Raw genomic sequence first — 22,191 nt, 5'->3', positions numbered from 1 at the left:
TCCCCTGGAAGCTCAGCATCTCCCTGGTAGATCTCTGTCCTTCCCTTCAACACCTCCACTCCACTTCTCTGCAAGGCTTTCAGAGACCTGGGTAGACCATGCCAGGCATTCACCTCCACTGAGGATGTGGAGAATTGCTCCTTTGGAGACTTGCCCCATCTCTTCCCATTGCTCCCTACCTCCCCTTGGCCCTTGGGCCATTCCCCTCTCCTTTAGGTGTGGTGGGAGGGAATAAAGGAACAAACCTACAAGTCAGGAATAAGGGATCACACGTGTATCACCTCAGGAAGAAATCTCTCCTGGTCTTTGCAGTGGGGACAAGCAAGAAGGCTCATCCCTGCCCAAATAGCTTAGAATATCTGTCCAGCATTCATAGCCACCTGACATTTTGAGGGAACAACGGATAGAAGCAGAACCCCACTCTGCCATGCTCTTGAGACATGTTTTTCCTCCCTTTATATCAGAGATTTTAGTTTAAAAATAGTAGAACCAGCGTCCCACTAATAGAAATGAACCTCTGTAGATACAGAGCTCCTCTACACCACACAGGTCTATTTGGGGAAGTTACTCTGAAGTACAACAGCATATGAGTTTCTAGTGCTTTTTTTGTTTGTTTGTTTCATATTATTTTCCCACGAGAACAGCGTTAGTAAACAGTACACTTATGAGACCACTAAATTAAGTTGCACATAATACTCAATAAAAACATTTAATTGCCAAGTTCTTCATATGTTATAAATTTACATTTTAGGAATTGTAAATAAGTTCTTTGGCACACTGCATCACTATCAAACATCATGAAAAGCTGAAAAATAACACTGTCTTTTCCAATAATGGGTCAATCACACCATTCTGGTTTTCATAAACAAGGGGAAAAGTAATGGCAAGGGAGTATTTGTCGTTCTTCTGTGGCCTGTAGATTTGACTCAAAACTCAGTCAAGCACCTTTCACTGAATGTAATGAATTCTGAATGATGATTTTAATGACCATTATATGCATATGTGCATCTAGTCACCACAATATAGAAGACTGTAATTCAGTTGAGAGTCTCACCCAGAAGAGAAACCAGGTTTGCAGCTCTGAAAATGCCTGATGGTTGCTTTCCTTTCATTAGAGTTGACAAAGACCTGCTCTAGAAGGTCACAACCTCTGCTTGCTATTCTGAGCTTGGGTTTGTTTTATTCTGTCCTCAGAGGGAAAGTGCTTTGCCTTTTCCACTTGCTACAAACAGAGCTTTGTTTCCATTTTGAGAATGGGGCAGAAAAGTGCAGAGAGGAGGAATGTCCCATGAAGCCAGGTGTGGCCACTTTTTAGTTTTTCTGCTTTAATTCCAACAGGGAGCAGCAATAAGCCTTTTCCCTTTGCAACAAATAGAATTTACTGACTTGGTAGACTGAAAAAAAAAGAAACATGCTGTAAAATATAACTGCTGGGAGCAGTTAAAAGATTCCACACTATTTGCCTTTCTTTTCTGAATGCTGGATTTTGTAAAAGGGAGAGGAGAGGAGAGGAGAGGAGAGGAGAGGAGAGGAGAGGAGAGGAGAGGAGAGGAGAGGAGAGGAGAGGAGAGGAGAGGAGAGGAGAGGAGAGGAGAGGAGAGGAGAGGAGAGGAGAGGAGAGGAGAGGAGAGGAGAGGAGAGGAGAGGAGAGGAGAGGAGAGGAGAGGAGAGGAGAGGAGAGGAGAGGAGAGGAGAGGAGAGGAGAGGAGAGGAGAGGAGAGGAGAGGAGAGGAGAGGAGAGGAGAGGAGAGGAGAGGAGAGGAGAGGAGAGAGTTGTTATTCATGGCTTGTACTGCTTATTACCTGTGTTATTGCATGTGTGTGTAAATATGGGGTTGTGCTTGTGCACAGGTTCATGTATATATATGTTTACATTATAATATTACAGTTTTGTGTTACGTAAGAGCTTGTGAGGTATGATAATCTCCATTATCATTCCATTATAAAAGAACTGTATATAACATATCGAAAAGGAAGTGAGAGAATGATAATGGCGATTAAAGAAGACGCATTGCAGAACACCGGTATACCGGAGCACCTCCTCGCAGCGGTTATCGGAGCCAGCGTCTGCTGCTGCAGCTGGTTTGTTGTCGGGCACTAGAGCTGTTCCACTCGAGATTGCAGACTGCCATCTACTGGTGGTCTCACGGAAGATCACGCTTTGTAAAAGTCTTTTGAACACGTTTGCTTAAAGCATCACCTTTATTCACATTGACTTTTTCAGAGCACATTTTGCAAGCAGATTTATTCCAGTATCTTTTTTTTTTCCTGATATCCCACGAAATTGCTCAGGCTGCATCTACATCGTTTTTCAAGGTTTGGTTCATTGCCAAACGAAATCCAAATTTGTGTCCACATACGCCCACTCTCAAGCACTGGCTTGTGGCTTTGGTTGGGGTAGGATGGAGAACAGCAGGCAACTTGAACTAACATTCTTCCTGCCTAGGAATGCTCTTACTTTAAGCATAGTAGATGGCCCAGATATACCATGGCTCACCATACCGGTCAAGACTATCTGGTGTTCGATCTGCCCTTGTGGCAATGGAACACAGGCTGTGTCACAAAAAGCAGACAGTCGTTATGTCCCACACTACTAAACAGCTTCTGTATTCAGTCATAGGCAGCCTTTGCTCAGTAATGTCTATATAGCACCATACAGGCATTATACCACTCCTGCTTCTCGCAGTGTGCTCATACACAGTTTGGGCAGCTTTAAGGTCAGGTTGGAACCCGGTTTTGGCTCAGCCTTATAAAATGCAGTATAGGTGTAGTATACGCACAAATAACATGAAAAAAATGGCATATTTCTCATAGAAATTAGAAGCACATTACCCACAGATTTCATCTCTTCCCTTGGAGTGTATTGCATTTGTTTTAGTTTGCTGAAAATTACAAATCTGCTATCATTTGACTCAGTCTTCAAAATATTTTTCTGAAATATGTTTCTTAGGGAAAAAGCACTGAGATCAAAATGATACAGAAAATGAGATTCGATTCATCTCCCTAGCCACTCCAAAAGAAAATTCACTTTCATATGCACACCTGGAAAGGTAAGACTAAAAACTGACTGTTCTGCTCTAAAACTGGTGTCTAGAGAGAATCCCACAGCAGCAGCCATAAGGTTATCCTTCCCTGTGCAACTCAATTGCCAGTCTTCCCTCATCTGGCCAAAGCCAGCAGTGCATTATAATCTACTGCATCCTTTCAGCCCAAGAAAAGTAAACTGAAAACAACACAAACTTAGATAAAATGATAGAGCACTTGCACTCATGACATTTTGACATAGAAATTTCCCAAATTATCTTTAAAAGTCAAAGAATTTTCTTCTAGAGAGTATCATCCTTCTTGTAAGGCTTGTTTTCTACCATAGGGTTGCAGACTTTGGTTCACTTTTACTCATTTTTCATTTTCATTGTTACAGCAACCTTGTGCAGCCCATACATTCTCCAGCACCAGCTATGAATTCTTACCTGAATTGACTGCATTTCTTGTATATGTGTCCAGTTAGGCAGGACTTGTATTTTTGCCAGGTATCCTGTCCCAAAGCCCAGCTTCTCAATAAAAAAACAACCCCACCCATACACCCAAACTCTCTGAAACTCAGAAGATCATCTGACACTGGAGTTCAGCTGAGAACACAACATTTTAATTTGTTTTTGTTCTGCTTTCTTTACTGTCATTGAAGTTTTCAGTTTGTCACTTTAACATCAATTTTCTTTCTTTCCTTTCCTTTATTTTCTTTCCTTTCTTTTACTTTATTTTTCTTTCTGTGAGCTACAAAGAGCTAGGTACATCCTGTTCATGCTAACTCCCAGGTGAACCTAAATATTTTTCAGCAATTATTTTAAAGGATTATTTTTACGTAAATTTTATCTACTTATTTTACAAAGGTGCAGATCTTGAAGATGTGGGAAAATCAATGACACTTGTCATTTACACTTCGTGAAATAACAAGCTGCAAAATTTGACACCCCTGCTTTTCAGTCTCAGGCTATCCATCTCACTGCCACTGATCGTCACACTCTCAGACTGGGTTATTAAACTGGAGATATACTACTGCTATGCAAATTTTTATCTGACTTCAGTTGTAAATAGATTATATTTAGTCTGATAAAAACAAATTCCTGAACAATAACTTTAGACAAAGGTCTGCTGATAAACAAGTGCAAAAACTAAAACTTATAAATAAACTAGTTTCCCACTTTGTTTAAAAAACTACCACTTTCCTTAGCTTTTCAATGGAGGTAACAAAAGATCCACTTCATCGTCATTTTGGTGGTGTATGTCATCCAAAAAGTTTAAATCATAAAATACTGAAAGAAAATACTTTAACATTCAGTTGACAGACATATCTACCTAACTCACTGTTCCATGAAAGATTACTCATAACTGCCTATTCCCTTATTTGGCTTTGAACAGAAATATTTGTTTTGGTCCTTTTTTTTAATTACTTCCTCCCAAGTCATCTACTGCATTCTCTGTTCATCAAACAGTATTACCCGTTTCCCAGTAATACATCTATTATCAGTATTTCAGAGGGAAGAAAAACCCAGATGCAAATGAGCTTCCTTACTAACTCTGTTTGTTTTAATTATAGTCTATCAAAAAGATTTTCTAGAAAAGGAGAATGAAAGCAAATAAGTGCAGAAAAAAAAAAATGAAGCTCAGATTATCAGATTTTAAATCCAGAAATAACTAATTTCATCATACGGTAAGGGACAAGAGCTTCTCTTAAACTGTGTTTTTGAAACAAAATTGCATTGATAATGCCCAGTGCGGAAACTGACTGGGTCAATTATTAGCAATGGAAGTAACCTGAGAGTTTAACACCTGTCCCATGCTTAGGCAAAATTCAGAATACCACGAATCTACCACAGTTCCTACCAACAGGGAAGTTCAAATGCTACTGTTCAGCCTGCAAAACAAAATTTCAATTTATTAGTGGAACAGTGGTTCTGGAGTGAGTCTATCAATCTATTAAAAAAATACATGAAAGAAGTGCCATTATACAAAATATTACCACCCACTTTTAAAAAACTTTAGAAAATATAAAATTTCCTTTAGGTCAGAAAGGAAGTTTAAAAGAAAGATCTGAAGAAAAAAATGAGCTGATAATCTATTTTTCAAAGACAGCAGTAAGTTTTGCTCATGCGACTCTAAATTTTCATGTTCTATTGTGCAAATAAGTTCCATCCACTTCACATTTTCTTTGACAAGCAGCTAACATGGTCTCTGAATTGTGAATGAGAATGATGTTAAATGACGAAACTGGAAATACAGTGGGAGAGCACCCATTTCATAACCATTGTGTAACAGATTAAAAACTCTAAAAATCCAAGTCCATGCAGCCACTTAATAAATACTCGGGTTTTAAGCATTAAAAAAATAGAACTACACCATCCAGAATAAAAAAATGCAAACAGAAGAGAGATTATGCTAGTCCATATTATTTAAGTCAAGTCACAATATCAATAGTGAGCCAGAACTGATTGTATTTGGTTTCAGTTTTTAAATATGAAGATAAAAATCTTCTAAGTGTCCATTTCTGTTTGATGTTCAAGAGAGGTTAAGCTAAAGAAAATTACAGTGAATATCACAAGGAAAAGACTGAAGGGAAAGGTCTGACCACTTTTCCTTCTGATTTAAGTTTGATGATGCACTATACATGATGAGGGTACCACTAGCTCACAACCCATCAGCAGGTAATTCATACGGAGGTCAAAGAAAGGAAAAGGCCATAGAGGCATGCATAATTTAGCAATTTCATCAATAAACAAATTTTCAGATAATAAAAAGAACACTGAAAGATGTGGAGGAGAAAGGGATCCAAAGAACCACCAACACCATCTTGCAAGCAAACTTTGACTTTGTGTGCATACAGGAAACTATGTAAATAATCAATAGCCATAATAATCATGCATGGAAATACAGACATACATGTGTTTATACTTTGTATATTATACTTGATCCACTTGTGTAGGTGATGATACTGCAAAAATAAATATGGAAAATAAGAAAAAAAGCATAAGAGGGAAAAATTATTCAATCAACTTTAACTTGACAAGTGATAGGACAAGAAGAAATCACCTCAAGTTGCATCACAGCAGGTTTAGATTGGATATTAGGAAAAATGTCTTCACTTAAAGGGTTCTCAAACGTTGGAACTGGAAGCAGTTGAGTCACCATCCCTGGAAGTAGCTGAGATGAGGTGGTTAGGGTTTAGTGTTGGACATGGCAGTGCTAGATACTGTTGGACTTGATGATCTTAAAAGTCTTTTCTAACCAAAACAATTCTGTGATTCTACGAAACTTTGCTTTAGTAGCATAATAATCAATGTTAAAGGCATAAAAGCAAAACCTCTGAAGAGTAAAACTCTTTACAAAAACTCGTAGCCACAATAGTCTAATCAGACCTAACATAGTTACTCTGAGTCTTGAATTCTGTAATTGTCACAAAGAATTTCTCCCTCTTGTGTGTTGCAGTCTGTCAGAATCTTTTTTTATTGTAGTTATGAAGTGTGTAAAACTAATACTCCTAATAGCTACTACTAGCAGTTCATATTTCAAATTACTGGAGAAAAGAAAAGCAGACATTGCTTTTTGATCATCTCATGGTCACATATTTTAATCTAATTTCAAGAAAAACTGTCATTCCAAAGAGATTTCTAGTAAGTAATACTATAATGTATAATACTAGAAAGAAACATGAATATGCAATATCCTACAAGGTCTAGAAATATTTTAATTTATTGTTTATATCTATAAACATTCATTTTTAAACATCAGAGACACAAACCATTAACAAACAAAAATTAAATACAGAATTTTTTTGAACTTGTTCTAGCTTTTATATGCTAATTGTGATGCTCTGATTCTGGTCAACTTCATCATCACAGACCTTGCAAGTGCAAAGTCTGGTTGTACCAGATATTACAGAACAAGATAAGGGCATAGTCAAGGAGAGTAGAGATGGAGTCAAATGCTTTACTGAGTTAACTGCCTTTAGCTGTGATACTCTGGGTTTCCTTTCCACTGTACCTTTTTTCAGTCCAAATATCATAAGTGTGACAAGCATAGGAATTCTTACAATGTAATGTGATACTACAAAAGCAAAAACTTAAATACCAGAAAAAAGCTAAAATTCAAGTCACTGTCTATCACATTGGTTAAACATACACTGCACAGGCATGCAAGAACTGATATTTTACAGAAATAGCATATAGCAATGTGTTAAGTACTCAGAGAAAACAAAATGCAATTCTTTGAGACAAAGCAATGACAACATTTTTACTTTCATCTCAATAGCACATAAATGAAACGAAACGAAACAAAACAAAACAAAACAAAAACCAAAACAAGCATTTAACTCTAGGAGTACCAATAAAGGTCAGTTGTGAAGTTAAATGGACCAATGTAATTCTTTAACACTAGTTTTATATAAATTAGATTATTTAATTTTGATTCAATTCTGGATTATTCTGTACTACCTAGGGGTTATTCCATGTACAGAACATTTGGTAATTACAGGCACGTATCAGAGTGTGTTAGGTCTATTGTTTTGTGAAGGTCCCTCTCATCTTTTCCTTTTGTCTTTTTTCAAGAGGAAAATTGATAGCCTTTTACATCCAAGGTAAATTGAAATTACACATGCAATTCCCATGACACTGGGATACTGCATTGAAGTGCCACTTGTGCCTTTAGAAATCTTCTCACTGTCTCAAACCACAGGACTACTTGCATGCTGAATAAGACCTTAAGATTCTTTCTTTTTCTCTTTTCTGAGACAAAGACATCTGGTTTGCTTCATCCTTTTGCTATCTTCACCATACTTTGCCACACTTGGGGTTTAATTTAGTACATTGGTAGGGCCTGACAATTTTTAAATGTTAGTCACACAGATTCACATTTCAGTCTCCATGTTTAGGTGAGAGCCTGTTCTTAAACCCAATTCTTATAGCTCAGAATATAAAAGTATGATCTATTATTTATGCATTTTTACCTGCATCTTCAAGCTGGCACAGTGTAATACATTTTAGGGGAAGTAAGTAACCTCAACTTTTTACTCACAAACTGAATCATGCCCTTCTGAAATTTCAGTTCTCAGAGTAGTTCTCATACACTGCAACAGATGGATCTGGCACAATGTTTGTGAGTAGCAGGGAATAGGAAATCTTATGAAGAGGTATAGAAGGAAGATCAGGAAGAAAGTGAGACCTAGTTAGCACTCATAAGCATTTGGTAGCTGTCTTGGAATTTTTAGTTCCCAGACGGTCCACATGACATACAATTAGCATCACTGTAAGCATTTATATTTGGCAGGAAGGGAGAGTGTAGTCTTTTTTATCCTTCTATAACCATTATGGTTCAGGTCTTTTGCATCTTCTCTGTCCTTCATTTTGCACACAACACAGTCTCTTGACACTAACAAAAAAACCTAATCTATAACTCATATAAAAATAAATGTAGCATTCTGTTCTTAAATAACTTTGGCTAGTTTTGCACAACCAAGGTAAGTATATTATTTAGGCAAATAAAATGTGTGTAGAATATATGACAATGAAGATAAGTTATAAATTTTTCTTGCATGTTGGGCTTCTTTATTAATTAGAGGTCTGAGAAAGCTGTAAATAGAACACAAGTGGTATGAGAACTGTTTTCTTTTCACATGGACTAAATCTGATCTTGAATGCTGACTGCTTGATTGTAGTCTTCTACAGCCTCTTTATTGAAACCCAATTTACCACGAATATCAGCTCTAAATTTATACATCAAGGCATCATTAGGCTGAATTGCTAATGCTGTAAAAATAAGAAATTGAATGTTAAGGCTTTGTTTTTTTTTTTTCTTTGACACTATCACATTATTATGAAGGGAAGCATGGTAGGAAAACTTGTCAGTTCAGATCCCTCTGCAGAGCCTTTCTACCCTCAAGCAGATCTACACTCTCACCCAACTTGGTATCCCCAGCAAACTTACCAAGGGTGCACTTGATGCCCTTGTCCAGATCATTGATAAAGAGATTAAACAGAACTGGCCCCAATACTGAGCCCTGGGGAACACAACTCGTGATCACCTGCCCAACTGGATTTAACTGTGTTCACCACAACTCTTTGGGCCCAGTCAGTCAGTCAGTTTTTCACCCAGTGAACAGTACGCCCATCCAAGCCAGTTTCTCCATGAGAACACTGCGAGAAATGGTGTCAAAGGCTTTACTAAAGTCTAAGTAGACAATATCCACATTATAAAATTAATACAAACTGAACAGCTTTGGTTACTACGAGAAGTTTGCCTGTATCCAGAGTTGCTCAATCTCATGTTACTAGCAATGACAGAAGTAGCAATGGAGTAATATAGCTCAGCTGTTTTGAAACTGAAGAAAATACTTGTTTTTTCACTAAGATGAAGATGAAAGTTTGATTCGTCTCTATGAGCCATGTCTGTTCCCAATAGAAAAGCCTATGGAAACCAAATACTCTTTCAAAATTGGTTCTAAAAAGGGCACAATCTTTAAATTTCATGTTTATATATAAAATAAGCTAACTGAATGCTCTTTTCTAGGCACCTAAGTACCTCAACACATACACACACAAAAAAAACTAAAAAAGTTTTCAGACTTGGTAAGTATAGTATTTTTTCACAACCTCTTGCCACAATTTGATTTAGAACGGGGCTCTGTTCAGCTGCTAATGACGTTAATGACATTATATGAGACAGTTTATATTCTAATTTGCATGTTCTTTCAATTTTGAGAATCCATTCTCAAAAAAAGCTCATGATGAATTAAACTCTTCTTTTTAATCACATCACAATATCCGATGAAATTAGGTATAAATTATGTTAGCAAAAATACACACATACTTTCTGCATTATGAAACAAAGCCAAATAATTTGTTATCATAATTGTTAGTACGTTACCAAATATAATAATCACAGGTAAATAAAGATTACCTGTAGAAATGTCTTTCTCAGCTAATTCATATTGTTTTAATCCATTATAGAAATTGGCTCTGTTAAAATACACTGCTGCGGAGAATGGGCAGAGACAAACTGCCTTCTCAAAGTCTTCTTTTGCTTCTTCAGTATTGTTTAGTAATGTATTTGTAACAGCACGATTCATAATAGCAGACTCGTTTCTTGGGTCAAGTTGTAATACCTTGGAATAATAGCAATAGGCCTACAAAACACATGAATTTGAGACAAAGTACCCTGTTAAAATCTGAGGAAATGGCTTATGTACAATTTGTAAATTCCACTTTGTTTCTTTAAGCTGTTAGGATTTTTAAGTCTCTACTCGCTTTGTTTACTGTTCTTTGTGCACAGGAGATACAGCACCTGCATGTTTATCCACAAATAGGTCAATTGCTATCCAGACTTTTGAAAAAAGAACAGCTGTTTATGCTGAATTGTAATTATAGCACAAAAGAAATCAGCTACACACTAACATCAATTTGAATTAACATAGAAAATGGTTTATAACGCAACACCCATTCTTGATCGTCTTTCTTCAGAATCAGACAACCTCTGTGAGACAGAGTAAGGAGTCACAGAAATATAATTAAGAGGAAGAACAGCCTATACAAGACCAGTCATGGAAGAATGATACTAGATGCACAATAAAAGAGATTACATGATCACAGGAGAAGCCATATCAGGGCACTGACCTTGAACTCCTACAGAATTTCTGATCCAAGTCTAACTAATGCTCAGAAGCAACATGGAATCTAACTGAGTGCGCTGTGGACTCCCTTCAGGGTAGAGAGGCCTTACAGAGAGATCTCTGTAAACTAGAGAGCTGGGCAATCACCAGCTGTATGAAATTTAACAAGAGCAAGAGCTGGATTCTCCACCTGGGACAGGGTAATCCCGGTTATACATACGAACTGGGGGACAAGAGGCTCGAGAGCCTCCCCACAGAAAGAGATCTGGGGGTTTGGGTTGATGGCAAGTTGAACACAACTGTGCCCTTGCAGCCAAAAGGGCCAACCATGTCCTGGGGCCCATCAAGCACAGCATTGCCAGCTGGTCAAGGGAGGTGACTGTCCCACTCTACACTGCACTGGTGCGGCCCCAACTAAAGTACTGTGTGCAGTTTTGGGTGCCTCACTGTAAGAAGGACATCAAACTATTAGAGTATGTCCAGAGAGGGACAAACAAGATGGTGAAAGGCCTCAAGGACAAGATTTACAAGAAATGGCTAAGGTCACTTGGCTTGTTCAGCTTGGAGAAAAGAAGGCTGAAGCGTGACCTTATCGCAATCCCCAACTTCCACCAGGGGCACAGCGGAGGAGGAGGTGCTGATCTCCTGTCTATGGTGACCAGCGATAGGACACAAGGAAATGGAATGAAGCTGCATCAGAGGAAGTTCAGATTGGACACTGGGAAAAGGTTCTTCACTGAGAGGGGGTTCAGTCACTGAAACAGGCTCCCCACAGAAGCAATCATGGCACCAACCCTGCCAGAGTTCAAGGAGGCTCTGGGTAACATTCTTAGTCATATGGCTTGGTTTTAGGTAGTCCTGCGAGGAGCAGGGAGTTGGGTCCCTTCCAACTCAAGATATTCTACAATTCTATACAAGAACATAAAATTGTTTTCTTACATGATCTATTTCTTGTGCTGTATGAAGTACAAACTATCTAGGTTTAAAATCATATGCCAAGCAAATACTATACATGACTATCTCAGTAAGTGAACTGCAAACTGAAGTGTTTACAGATGCAGCTCTAGGAAAGGATTAATTCAAGTAGATGAAATGTGCCGAAGCATCCATGTTAGTTCTGGGTTTCTGCAGCTGCTGGACCACAAAGCTCCAATTACATAAAAGCCTGAGCATATGCCCAGGAAGTGTGACCGGAAGACCAAAGGAAAAATCATTGCAGGGGCCTCCTTACAGAGAGAAAAATCAATGGTCCTTGCCTTCAAGCAGATTTTGAATTCACAAGAGGAATTTCAGTATCCAGCTCTTCTGTATTTGAAGATGCCAACTGTGTTCAAGCAGAATGAGGTGATTTAAAACTCTGAAGTTACTGTGGTAACAGGAGGAAGATCTGAGACTTCTTGATTAAAGTTCATCAGCCGAAGATTCTTTTCAGTCTCTTTGTCATTGTGCTTATAGTGAATCTGGGCAAGTTATTTAATGTATGGGAGGTAGACTTGGGGGGAAGTTACCAAATTCGTGGGATTTTGGTACCTCATTTGTTACAAATTTTTGTGATGTGTATCCTAGCTATCCCAAATCTTAGTTCATTCATAAAAATGACAGAATACATAGTAGTAGGGCAATTGTTCATTATTATTTCATCTCCTGGTAGAGGACCATGAAATTCAATGTAAGAAATCTTTATGCTAAGTATACTTAAAGACAGCTTTATATGAACAGTATGTATTCAAGAGAAAAAAGTTCTGAAGGCAGTATAAATATAGACTGTAGACTTACCTGCGAAAACTGTCGATTCTGGAAATAGATATTCGCTGCATTAAAATAGGCTAATGCATAGTTGGGGTCAACAGAAATCGCTTGTTGATAGTCCTTCATGGCACAGGTTAGATGTCCCATTAAATGATTGATGAAACCCCGATTTGTTAGCAGTGAAGCAGTAGTAGCAAGCTGAAATGAAATAGAAGATACATTCTTACTCGGGAAAAATTCACACTTCTACAGTAACTTATTCTATTTTTCAAAGATACATTTACTTAGAAAAAAATGCACCTTCTAATGCAAATTAGCAACTATTCATGTACAGCATTGGCTGGCTTCATAGCAATAGGTTGGTTTTAGTAAAATCACTTTAAGCTAACATCTACCTTTAATGCAGCATTTGTATCTAGAAATGCAGCAAAAGTTTCGCCCATTTGAAGACAGACTGAAGCTCGTCCATCATACGCAGCAAGGCATTTTGGATCCATGCAAATGGCAACTGTAAATTGGTTCCAAGCTCTCTGAAACTTTCCAAGGACCTAAAATTAATTGCAATGCAGATATAATAAGAAACATAAGAAATGCCAAACATAATCATGGCATACTAATTTAAAAAATTACAGCAGACAGTGAAAGCATGCTTATATTTACAAATGCAGTTAACTGAATTACAGAAAAAAATTATCAAAATATCTTGTTAATTATGCAATACTCATTGCTTTGCAATCAGGGGCAAGTCCGACAAGGCTGATGTCCTTGTGGGTGTCTGTTATAGACCACCCGACCAGGATGATGAAGGAGATGAATTATTCTACAAGCAGCTGGCAGATGTCTCAAAATCGACAGCCCTTGTTCTTGTGGGGGACTTTAACCTGCCAGATATCTGCTGGGAGCTCAATACTGCACAGAAGAGGCAGTCTAGGAATTTCCTAGAGTGTATAGAGGACAATTTCCTTCATCAGCTGGTAAATGAGCCTACCCGGGGTAAGGCCTTGCTAGACCTACTGTTTACAAACAAAGAAGGGCTGGTGGGAGATGTAGTGGTTGGCGACCGCCTGGGGCATAGCGACCACGAAATAATAGAATTTTCAATAGTTAGAGATGCAAGGAGAGCCACCAATAAAACCTCTACACTGGACTTCCGGAGGGCAGATTTTTGCCTATTCAGAAGTCTAGTTCAGAGCATACCCTGGGAAACAGTGCTTAAAAACAAGGGGGCCCAGGAGGGTTGGACATACTTCAAGCGGGAGGTTTTGAGGGCACAGGATCAGGCTATACCAGTGCGCCGAAAGGCTAGCCGACAGGGAAGACAACCGGCTTGGCTAAACAGGGAGATTTTGAAGGAAATCAGAAATAAAAAGAGAGTTTACAGACTGTGGAAAAAAGGGCTGGCTACCTATGAAGAATTTAGGAAAATAGCTAGATCGTGCAGGAAAAAAATCAGGGAAACAAAAGTGCAGTTTGAAGTTAATTTGGCCAATTCTGTTAGGGATAATAAAAAGTCCTTCTTTAAATATGTTAATAACAAAAGGAGGGGCAAGGAAAACCTCCATTCTCTACTGGACTTTGAGGGAAATATAGTTAACAAAGATGAGGAGAAAGCTGAGGTACTTAATACCTACTTTGCCTCAATATTTACCAGTCAAACAGATGGCCCTCAGGATAACTGGCCTCTGGAGATGGTTGACAGGAATAGGAAGCCAAATAGTCCCCTTGTATTCCAAGAGGAAATAGTTGGTGGCTTACTGAGCCATCTGGATCCTCATAAGTCTATGGGACCAGACGGGATCCATCCTAGGGTGATGAGGGAGCTAGCAGAAGAGCTCGCCAAGCCGCTCTCCATCATCTTCCAACAGTCTTGGCTCACTGGGGAGGTCCCAAATGATTGGAAACTGGCAAATGTTACCCCAATCCACAAAAAGGGCTGCAAAGCTGACCCTGGCAACTACAGGCCTGTCAGCCTGACCTCGGTGCCTGGCAGGGTGATGGAGCAGATCATCCTGAATGCAATCACACAGCACCTCCAGGATGGACCAGGGATCAGACCCAGCCAGCATGGGTTTAGGAGGGGCAGGTCCTGTCTGACCAACCTGATTTCCTTTTATGATCAGGTGACCCACCTAGTGGATGAGGGGAAAGCTGTAGATGTGATCTATCTAGACTTCAGCAAAGCCTTTGACACTGTCTCCCATAATATACTCCTTCAAAAGCTGATAGCCCATGGCTTGGACAAGTGCACTCTCTGCTGGGTTAAGAACTGGCTGGAGGGCCGGGCCCAGAGAGTGCTGGTAAATGGGGCTGCATCTAGCTGGCGGCCAGTCACTAGTGGTGTCCCCCAGGGGTCAGTGTTGGGTCCAGTCCTGTTTAACATCTTTATTGATGATTTAGATGAGGGGATTGAGACCACCATCAGCAAATTTGCTGATGACACCAAGTTGGGGGGCAGTGTTGACCTGCTGGAAGGCAGGAGGGCTCTGCAAAGAGATCTGGATAGACTGGAAAAATGGGCTGATTCCAATGGGATGAAGTTCAACAAGGCCAAGTGCCGGGTCCTGCACTTTGGCCACAACAACCCCCTTCAGCGCTACAGGCTGGGCACAGAGTGGCTGGAGAGCAGCCAGACAGAAAGGGACCTGGGGGTACTGATTGACAGCAAGCTCAACATGAGCCAACAGTGTGCCCAGGTGGCCAAGAAGGCCAATGGTATCCTGGCCTGTATCAAAAATAGTGTGGTCAGCAGGACAAGGGAAGTGATCCTTCCCCTGTACTCTGCATTGGTGAGGCCACACCTGGAGTATTGTGTTCAGTTCTGGGCCCCTCAGTTCAGGAAAGATATTGAGGTGCTGGAGCGGGTCCAGAGAAGAGCAACAAGACTGGTGAAGGGACTTGAGCACATGACCTATGGTGAGAGGCTGAGGGAGCTGGGGTTGTTCAGCCTGGAGAGGAGGAGGCTTAGAGGTGACCTCATTGCTCTCTATAACTACCTGAAGGGAAGTTATAGTCAGGTGGGAACTGGTCTCTTCTCCCAGGCAGTTAGCAATAGGACAAGGGGACATGGGCTTAAACTCTGCCAGGGGAAGTTTAGGCTGGATATTAGGAAGAAGTTCTTTACGGAAAGAGTGATCAGGCATTGGAATGGCCTGCCTAGGGAGGTGGTGGACTCACCGTCCCTGGAGGTTTTTAAACTGAGATTGGACATGGCTCTTAGTGCCATGATCTAGTAAATGGGCTGAAGTTGGACCAAGGGTTGGACTTGATGATCTCTGAGGTCTTTTCCAACCTAGCCAATTCTGTGATTCTGTGATTCTGTGATATCTGTGACAACAGTTTTTACTGCAAGTATTACCTCTTCAATATTACAGAATCACAGAATGGTTGATTTGGAAGGGATCTGTGGAGATCATCTAGGTCAACTCTGTGCTCGAGGCACGGTCAGCTAGAGCAGGTTGCCCAGGACAGTGTACAGTCAAGCTTTTGAACAACTCCAGGGACAGAGACTCCACAAACCCTGGGCACAATGTGTTCCAGTGTTCATCTTTACACTACAAAAATTTTTAAAAATCTGATGTTTAAATGGAATTTCCTATATTTTGGTCTCTGCCCATTGTTTCCTGTCACTGGACACCATTAAGAGCCTGGATCCATTTCTTCTGCACTCTCCATCAGATGTTTATAGCCATTTATAAGATTCCCCCTTAAGCCTTCATGTCTCTCTTTCCCTTCTCCTTGTATGACATTTGCTTCAAGCCCTTAACCATCTTAGTGGCCCTGCACTGGATGTGCACCTGCGTGTTCATGTCTCTTTTGTACTGAAGAGCCCAGAACTGGGCACAGCACTCCAGATGTGGCTTCACCAATACCAAATATAGGAGAAGGATCATCTCTCTTGACTTTCTGGCAATGTTGCTTCTAATATAGCTCAGGGTGCCATTGGTCTTTTTTCTGCAAGGGCACATCAGTGACTAATCTTCAGCTTGTTGTTCGTCTGGAGCCCCAACTCCTTTTCTGTAAAGCCGCTTTTGAGTCAGTTAGCCCACAGCCTGGACTGGTGCATGAGGTTATTCCTCCCTAGAGGCAGAACTTCTCCCTTCCCTTTATTGTACTTCATAAGGTTCCTGCCCACCATTTCTCCAGGTTGCCCAGCCTGTCATCCCTCCAAAGGCAGCATCCCTCTAAACGTAGCACAACCACTCCTCCCAATTCTGTATCATTTGCAAACTTGCTGAAGGTGCACTCCACCCACATCATCCAGGTCGTTAATGAACATGTTAAACAGTATTGGACATATTACTGACCCCTGGGGGCACTTCACTAGTGACTGGCTTCCAGCTGGACTTTATGGTACTAATAATGAAGCTTTGAGCCTCAGAGTTCAATTAGTTTTCAGTTCACCTCACTGTCCATTTGTCTAGCCCATACTTTATTAGGTTTTCTATTAAGACTTTCTATGAAAGCCTACTGAAAGCTTTGTTAAAGTCAAGATAAACAACATTTATGGCACCCCTCTCATTCATCAAGCTAGTCACAGAAGGCTATCAGGACGGTTAAGCATGATTTCTCCTTCATAAATTCATCTGACTATTGCAAATCATCTTCTTGTCCTTCATATGTTTAAAAATAGTTTCCAGGATTATTTGCTTCATTGAAGTGAGGCTGACCTGCTTGTAGTTCCCAAGATCCTACTTGCCATTTTTGAAGATGGGAATGATGTTTACTTTCTTCCAGTCTGCAGGAACCTCTGCCACCTCCCATGACCTTTCAAAGATAACTGAGGGTGGCCTTGCAATGATGTTGGCTCAACACCTCAACACCCATGAATGTATTCCACTAGGTCCCATAGCCTCGTGTATGTCCATTTTGTTTAATTGTTCTCTAACCTGATCCTCCTACACCAAGGATAAGTCCTCCTTGCTCTGGACTTTCCCACTGGTCACAGGGACTTGGGATTTCTGAAAGCCAGTCTTACCAGTAAAGACCAAGGTGAAGAAGGCATTGAGTACCTCAGCCTTCTGCATGTCCTTTGTCACTAGCTCTGGCATACACTACATCACGAAGGACTCAGCACAGTCAAGAAAGTGCTTAGTTCTGGGCAAGCAGGTCACTTGGGTCCACAGGCAAAATGCAAACGTTTTACCTAATATATAGATGAACTAATCAAAGGTGGAGTGCTAATTGGATAAAAATACTTCTTCACATGTGTTTATGTTTGAGTCTCCAAAAGTATGAGGCTAAACAGAAGGCATCTAGTGAGATTCAGAAATTAACCACCTGCCACTATGTTAACTTTCTGGGTTTCCTCCTGCACCTAAGATATCTCATTCCTACCTACTCAGTGATGTAGTCACTCTGGGTTTTTCTCTTGCGCGGTACTTCCCAAAGTGCTGTGAAAGCATTAGTTAGAATTTAAGTGTATTGGCAAAGCTGTAAAAGGAAATTTGCATGACACCTATGCAAGGCCACCTGAAACAGGCTACTGACGTTCGTCCCTCATTTACATTGACAAAAAATAATTCACAACAAGATGCATGACAATTCAAGACATTTCAGACAATGGGATATAATAAAGCACAGTAACTAAATGACAGAAATTAGACACAGACAAAATTTGTCAAGTCATAATATATTCCTTTGCTAAGGTAGAAATTCATTTTCTAGGTAGTTAAGTAGTTTTCAGAGATCATTGTATATAGGGTCTTTACCAAGGGATTCTATCAGATTTGCTAACGGTGTAGTTTGGATAATTAGGACATGCAAGATTTTGTTTTACACAGTTTTGTCAACACTTTAGCTGTTTCTTCCTTCAATAAACAGCTCATACACACAATACATGCCAGTTCTTAATGACAGCTTATCAGAGAACCATCTATGCAAATCAAATTAGTGTAAGGTTACTTGATATTCCATTATTCAAGAGCAGAACTCCAACAAGATCGGATACAAATGTGAAAAGAATATAATGGTCTATCCATTTACTTAAAAAGAAAGAAGATGCTATAAGACTCATCTTAAGTATATGGATTATTTTATGTTTATCACTATTTTTTGTATTATTTAAATATATGCATCTAAGATAGATGTTATTTTGTTTGATTAAAGATAGCATTGACAATGAATTTTGTTGTGTTACCTGCAAGTTGTATGCTAAGCAAACTCTGGCTTTTATGCACTTTGGATTCAAGTGAATTGCTCTCAAGAAATCTTTTTGTGCTTGTTTACAACCAGCCTCATCTCCATTTTCCATGTACGAATTTCCTCGTCCAATGTAGGCATCCACAGAAACAGGATCTAGTTTGAGAGCCTGGTCAAATGATCTTACAGCGTCTTCAAACTCATGAATTCTAGAAAAAAGAGAGATTCATGTTGCTGTTTAAAAATTCTATAAATAAAATTATCAATTTATGAATGATCAGCAAATACTACCCCATAAGACCCATTTAAAGTAGTTCAATTATAACTGAAAGGGACACTTTAAGGAAAAAAGTTTGCTTTCTGTATGTGTTCCCTAACGGTTATAACGGTGAACGCAGTCAGCGTAGCACCTTGCAGACTTCAGTTTGAATTCCTTGGCCTGCGAAAGAAAACAGCAAAACTCTCATTAACTTTTGCTGGGCCAAGATTTCACCTTTTCAACAGGAGTACTCAACAGAGAGACTTTATCCAAGTTATTTGTGCTGTCCAAATGTCATGACCAAACATGGATCTGGTAGTCTATTCAGGTGCAGAAGTTCCAGTCACAAAGAATTTACTTCTAATACAAGCCTTCTGTCTGATTTTTCTCGTACAATTTCTTGAATTTATCCAAACTGTGCTAAACTTGCAGGGTAAAAAGAGATTATGTTCAGGGTTCTAAGCACAGATAGTTCTAGTCTAAGTGTAAGACAAGTGTGTAGCTCCATTCTTAGATAAAACTTGATGCATCTGAGGTATACTAAGTAGGAATAAAAAGGATTAAATACCCGAAATGTTAATGAATGCCAGTAAGTACCTTTACACATAAGGCAAAAACTTTAGTGTGTCAAAGTACAAAATTGTTTTACCAAGATGATACTGAAAGATATTGTTTGAATATAAGCTACCTGTGTGTCTCTTCGTGAAGCACAGCCTGATGTCTTTACCAAAAGATGAGAGATTAAATATATTTAGATAACAAATAACTTTAAGGGTTTTAAACCAAATGCACTTATTGCAAAAACAAATTAGAGCTTCATTTCAGTCCTGTTGAAAGGCAGTCATGAAGTTAGAGACTGCAGGATGGATCCCAAATGCATCATAAAACAGGTTATACAGCTGAGTTATAGAGTTACTAGTCACTCCTGACTGTTGAATACAGATGTGGGCATCAAAATCATATGTTCAGTTCTTGGAAGCAGGATTTCAGCATTCTTGTGTGAGTTCTGCATCATCAAGACACTGCGAAAGATGGAGCCAGTTATGCTCTAACTACAGCATAGTAACACAAGTAGTTTTGATGCTACAATCCTGAATATGTCCATCTCCACATTGCTTCAGCAGCAACAAGGTCACGCAGTGACAGATGGCAGAGTAACTGTAGAATAAAATAGATTAGGCTAAACTAATAGGCAGATAGCTATTAAAATTTCCTTTTTATAATAAGTGTTATTTGTATGAAATAGGAGCTATCAACTCCAAGTGGCACCACAATAACTAGGCTAAGGTACTAATGTACATCTTATTTCTTACAGTTTTAAGTGATTAACAGATTTAATTTAGTCTCTCTAAATAAATCTAATCTTGATGAATCTACACTTCAGAATTTCAAAATAAAAAATTCAGTCAAGGAAGATCATTGACACTTCAGCTTTTCTCTAAAAGACAAAGTGTGTATTTGTGGCAGGATGCAAACCCCCCTCTCTCCCCCTCCCTCCTTCAGTGTGGAAGGAGTAGGCACATCTTCCTCTCTCTCTGCTGTTTGAGGCTAACAGCGCCTTTCGTTTGGTCCCAGAGCACCCTGGCCAGAACCATTAGGAGAAGGGAGTGCAGAGGCGCCAGTGAGCCGCTGGGTACCCGTGCCAGTGTGGGGGATGTATGGAGGCTTCAGGGGCACCCCACAGCCAGAGAAGCTTCTGGAATGCCTACAGTCAGATCTGATCAGCCAGTATAAAAAACGGGACTCTCATCAGGACTCCACCCATTGTCGCGGGTCTCTCAGAGCACGAGCGAGATGCTGTCGCCGAGAGCCCCCCTCCCCGGGATGGAGACTCCGCTTGCCTTGCCGCCACGGGTGTGAGTAAAACTTCTCGCAGGATTGCAAGTGTATTTATACTTTCCGTGCACATATGCACGTGTAACTTTCCGTGCTCAATATGAGCACGAGTAAAATTAATCCTTGCATAATTGCGGGTGTATTTTCCTTCCATGCTTAATACAAGCACGTGTACTTTCCATGCACATTTGCGCGTGTAACTTTCCATGCTCAATATGAGCACGTGTATAAATTATTTCCTCGCACAATCGTGGGTGTATTTTCCTCCCGTGCTTCCACATAAGCACGTGTAATATTCTGTGCACATTTGCACGTGTAAGTAAATTAACCCTCGCAGGATTGCAAGTGTATTATAAATTTACCCTCACAGAATCACAAGTGTACTAACTTTCTGTACTCACTACGAGTACGTATTTCTCTTTAGGAATAATCCCGCACCGTGTTCAGGCAAGTGTGTACTCCTCCTGGACTCAGAGGCGGTTCCGGCATTGTTTTGGTGAAGCCATGTGCATGCACTCTGTGGACCACCTGTTGTATTAGTTGCTGCCCCTTAATAATTTTCCTCAACTGATATCTGAACCTGTATTTAAGTCACTTTTGGAGTGTAAAACCCTGTTTCTCACCGGTTCAACAGAAGTTGTTTTGGACCCTGTTGTCCCTTAAACTAACCTCGGGGTGCCTCCGTGACAATGTTTAAACAGAAATTGCATCCTAACTAATTCTAAACAAACCAACACAACTTTATAGCTACTTCATATTCCACCTGAGGGTGTAGAATACTATCTTTGTTTATCTCAGAATTCTTAATTCTTCAGTCCTTCTCTTGGTTCTGTTTTATCATCCTAGTATTTCTTCCTGATGCTGTCACAAACATATAGTTCATATAGTTCCTTGACACCAGAAGATTTTAATACTAGTTGTTGAACTTGAAAAGTATTGAATTTTCTTTTTCCCATTCCTTTTTACCATCTTACTCTCACCCAGTCCTCAATATACTCAATATGAAAAGGTGAACAGGAATATAAAGCTCAGGAATTATTTAATTTTTCTACTCTGCATCAAACAAAACTACATATCTTACCTATAGTAGCAGATTCCAAGAGCATGAAAGATCTGGCTGTCATCTGGACTAAGCAATGTTGCTCCTTTGAAGTCCTGAAAAGACATTAAACCATGTAAATTGATTTTGTTTAATTTCACCTAAATCATGGGTTTAGCTAAACAATTTTATACTTCTATATAAAAAGGGAGATGACTTTTGACAAAGGCATTACACTTTCAGAAGTACTGGAGATGTATTTATCTGTTTTCATACTTCTTGTCCCAGACCTTGATAGAATAAAATCTCCAAAGCTATGGTATTTTTAATATATTTTTTTTCTGGAGGCAACATTTCCAGAGAGAAAACCTTCCAGAACAGTTTTTTTGTTTGTATTTCATAGAAATACTGTACCTCAGCTGCTATCATTAAATACACGTATATTGAAAATATATTTTGATATATGCAATTTCAGTAGAATTCTTTTCTGCTTTTACTTTGACAAACCTAGTA

At 39.5% G+C, this 22,191-nt stretch overlaps 1 protein-coding gene across 2 annotated transcripts in view; it reads right to left on the bottom strand.

Moving 5' to 3' along the window:
* Positions 1–6,729: 6,729 nt before the first annotated feature.
* TTC6 (tetratricopeptide repeat domain 6) overlaps positions 6,730–22,191 on the bottom strand; it is a 68,896-nt gene continuing 53,434 nt past the window's right edge. For both annotated transcript variants that reach the window (XM_071809413.1, XM_071809414.1), the window contains 6 exons: positions 21,721–21,794; positions 18,543–18,753; positions 12,802–12,954; positions 12,434–12,604; positions 9,949–10,174; positions 6,730–8,798 (listed from right to left, as the gene is read on the bottom strand). In XM_071809413.1, coding sequence (XP_071665514.1) covers positions 8,671–8,798; positions 9,949–10,174; positions 12,434–12,604; positions 12,802–12,954; positions 18,543–18,753; positions 21,721–21,794 — 963 coding nt within the window. In that variant the 3' untranslated portion in view covers positions 6,730–8,670. The remainder of the gene's footprint in view (positions 8,799–9,948; positions 10,175–12,433; positions 12,605–12,801; positions 12,955–18,542; positions 18,754–21,720; positions 21,795–22,191) is intronic.

The sequence above is a fragment of the Patagioenas fasciata genome, chromosome 5 (genome assembly GCF_037038585.1).
Source record: "Patagioenas fasciata isolate bPatFas1 chromosome 5, bPatFas1.hap1, whole genome shotgun sequence".
Classification (NCBI taxonomy): domain Eukaryota; kingdom Metazoa; phylum Chordata; class Aves; order Columbiformes; family Columbidae; genus Patagioenas; species Patagioenas fasciata.
Note: the sequence above shows the minus strand (reverse complement) of the source record. Positions and strands in the feature narration are given on the sequence as shown.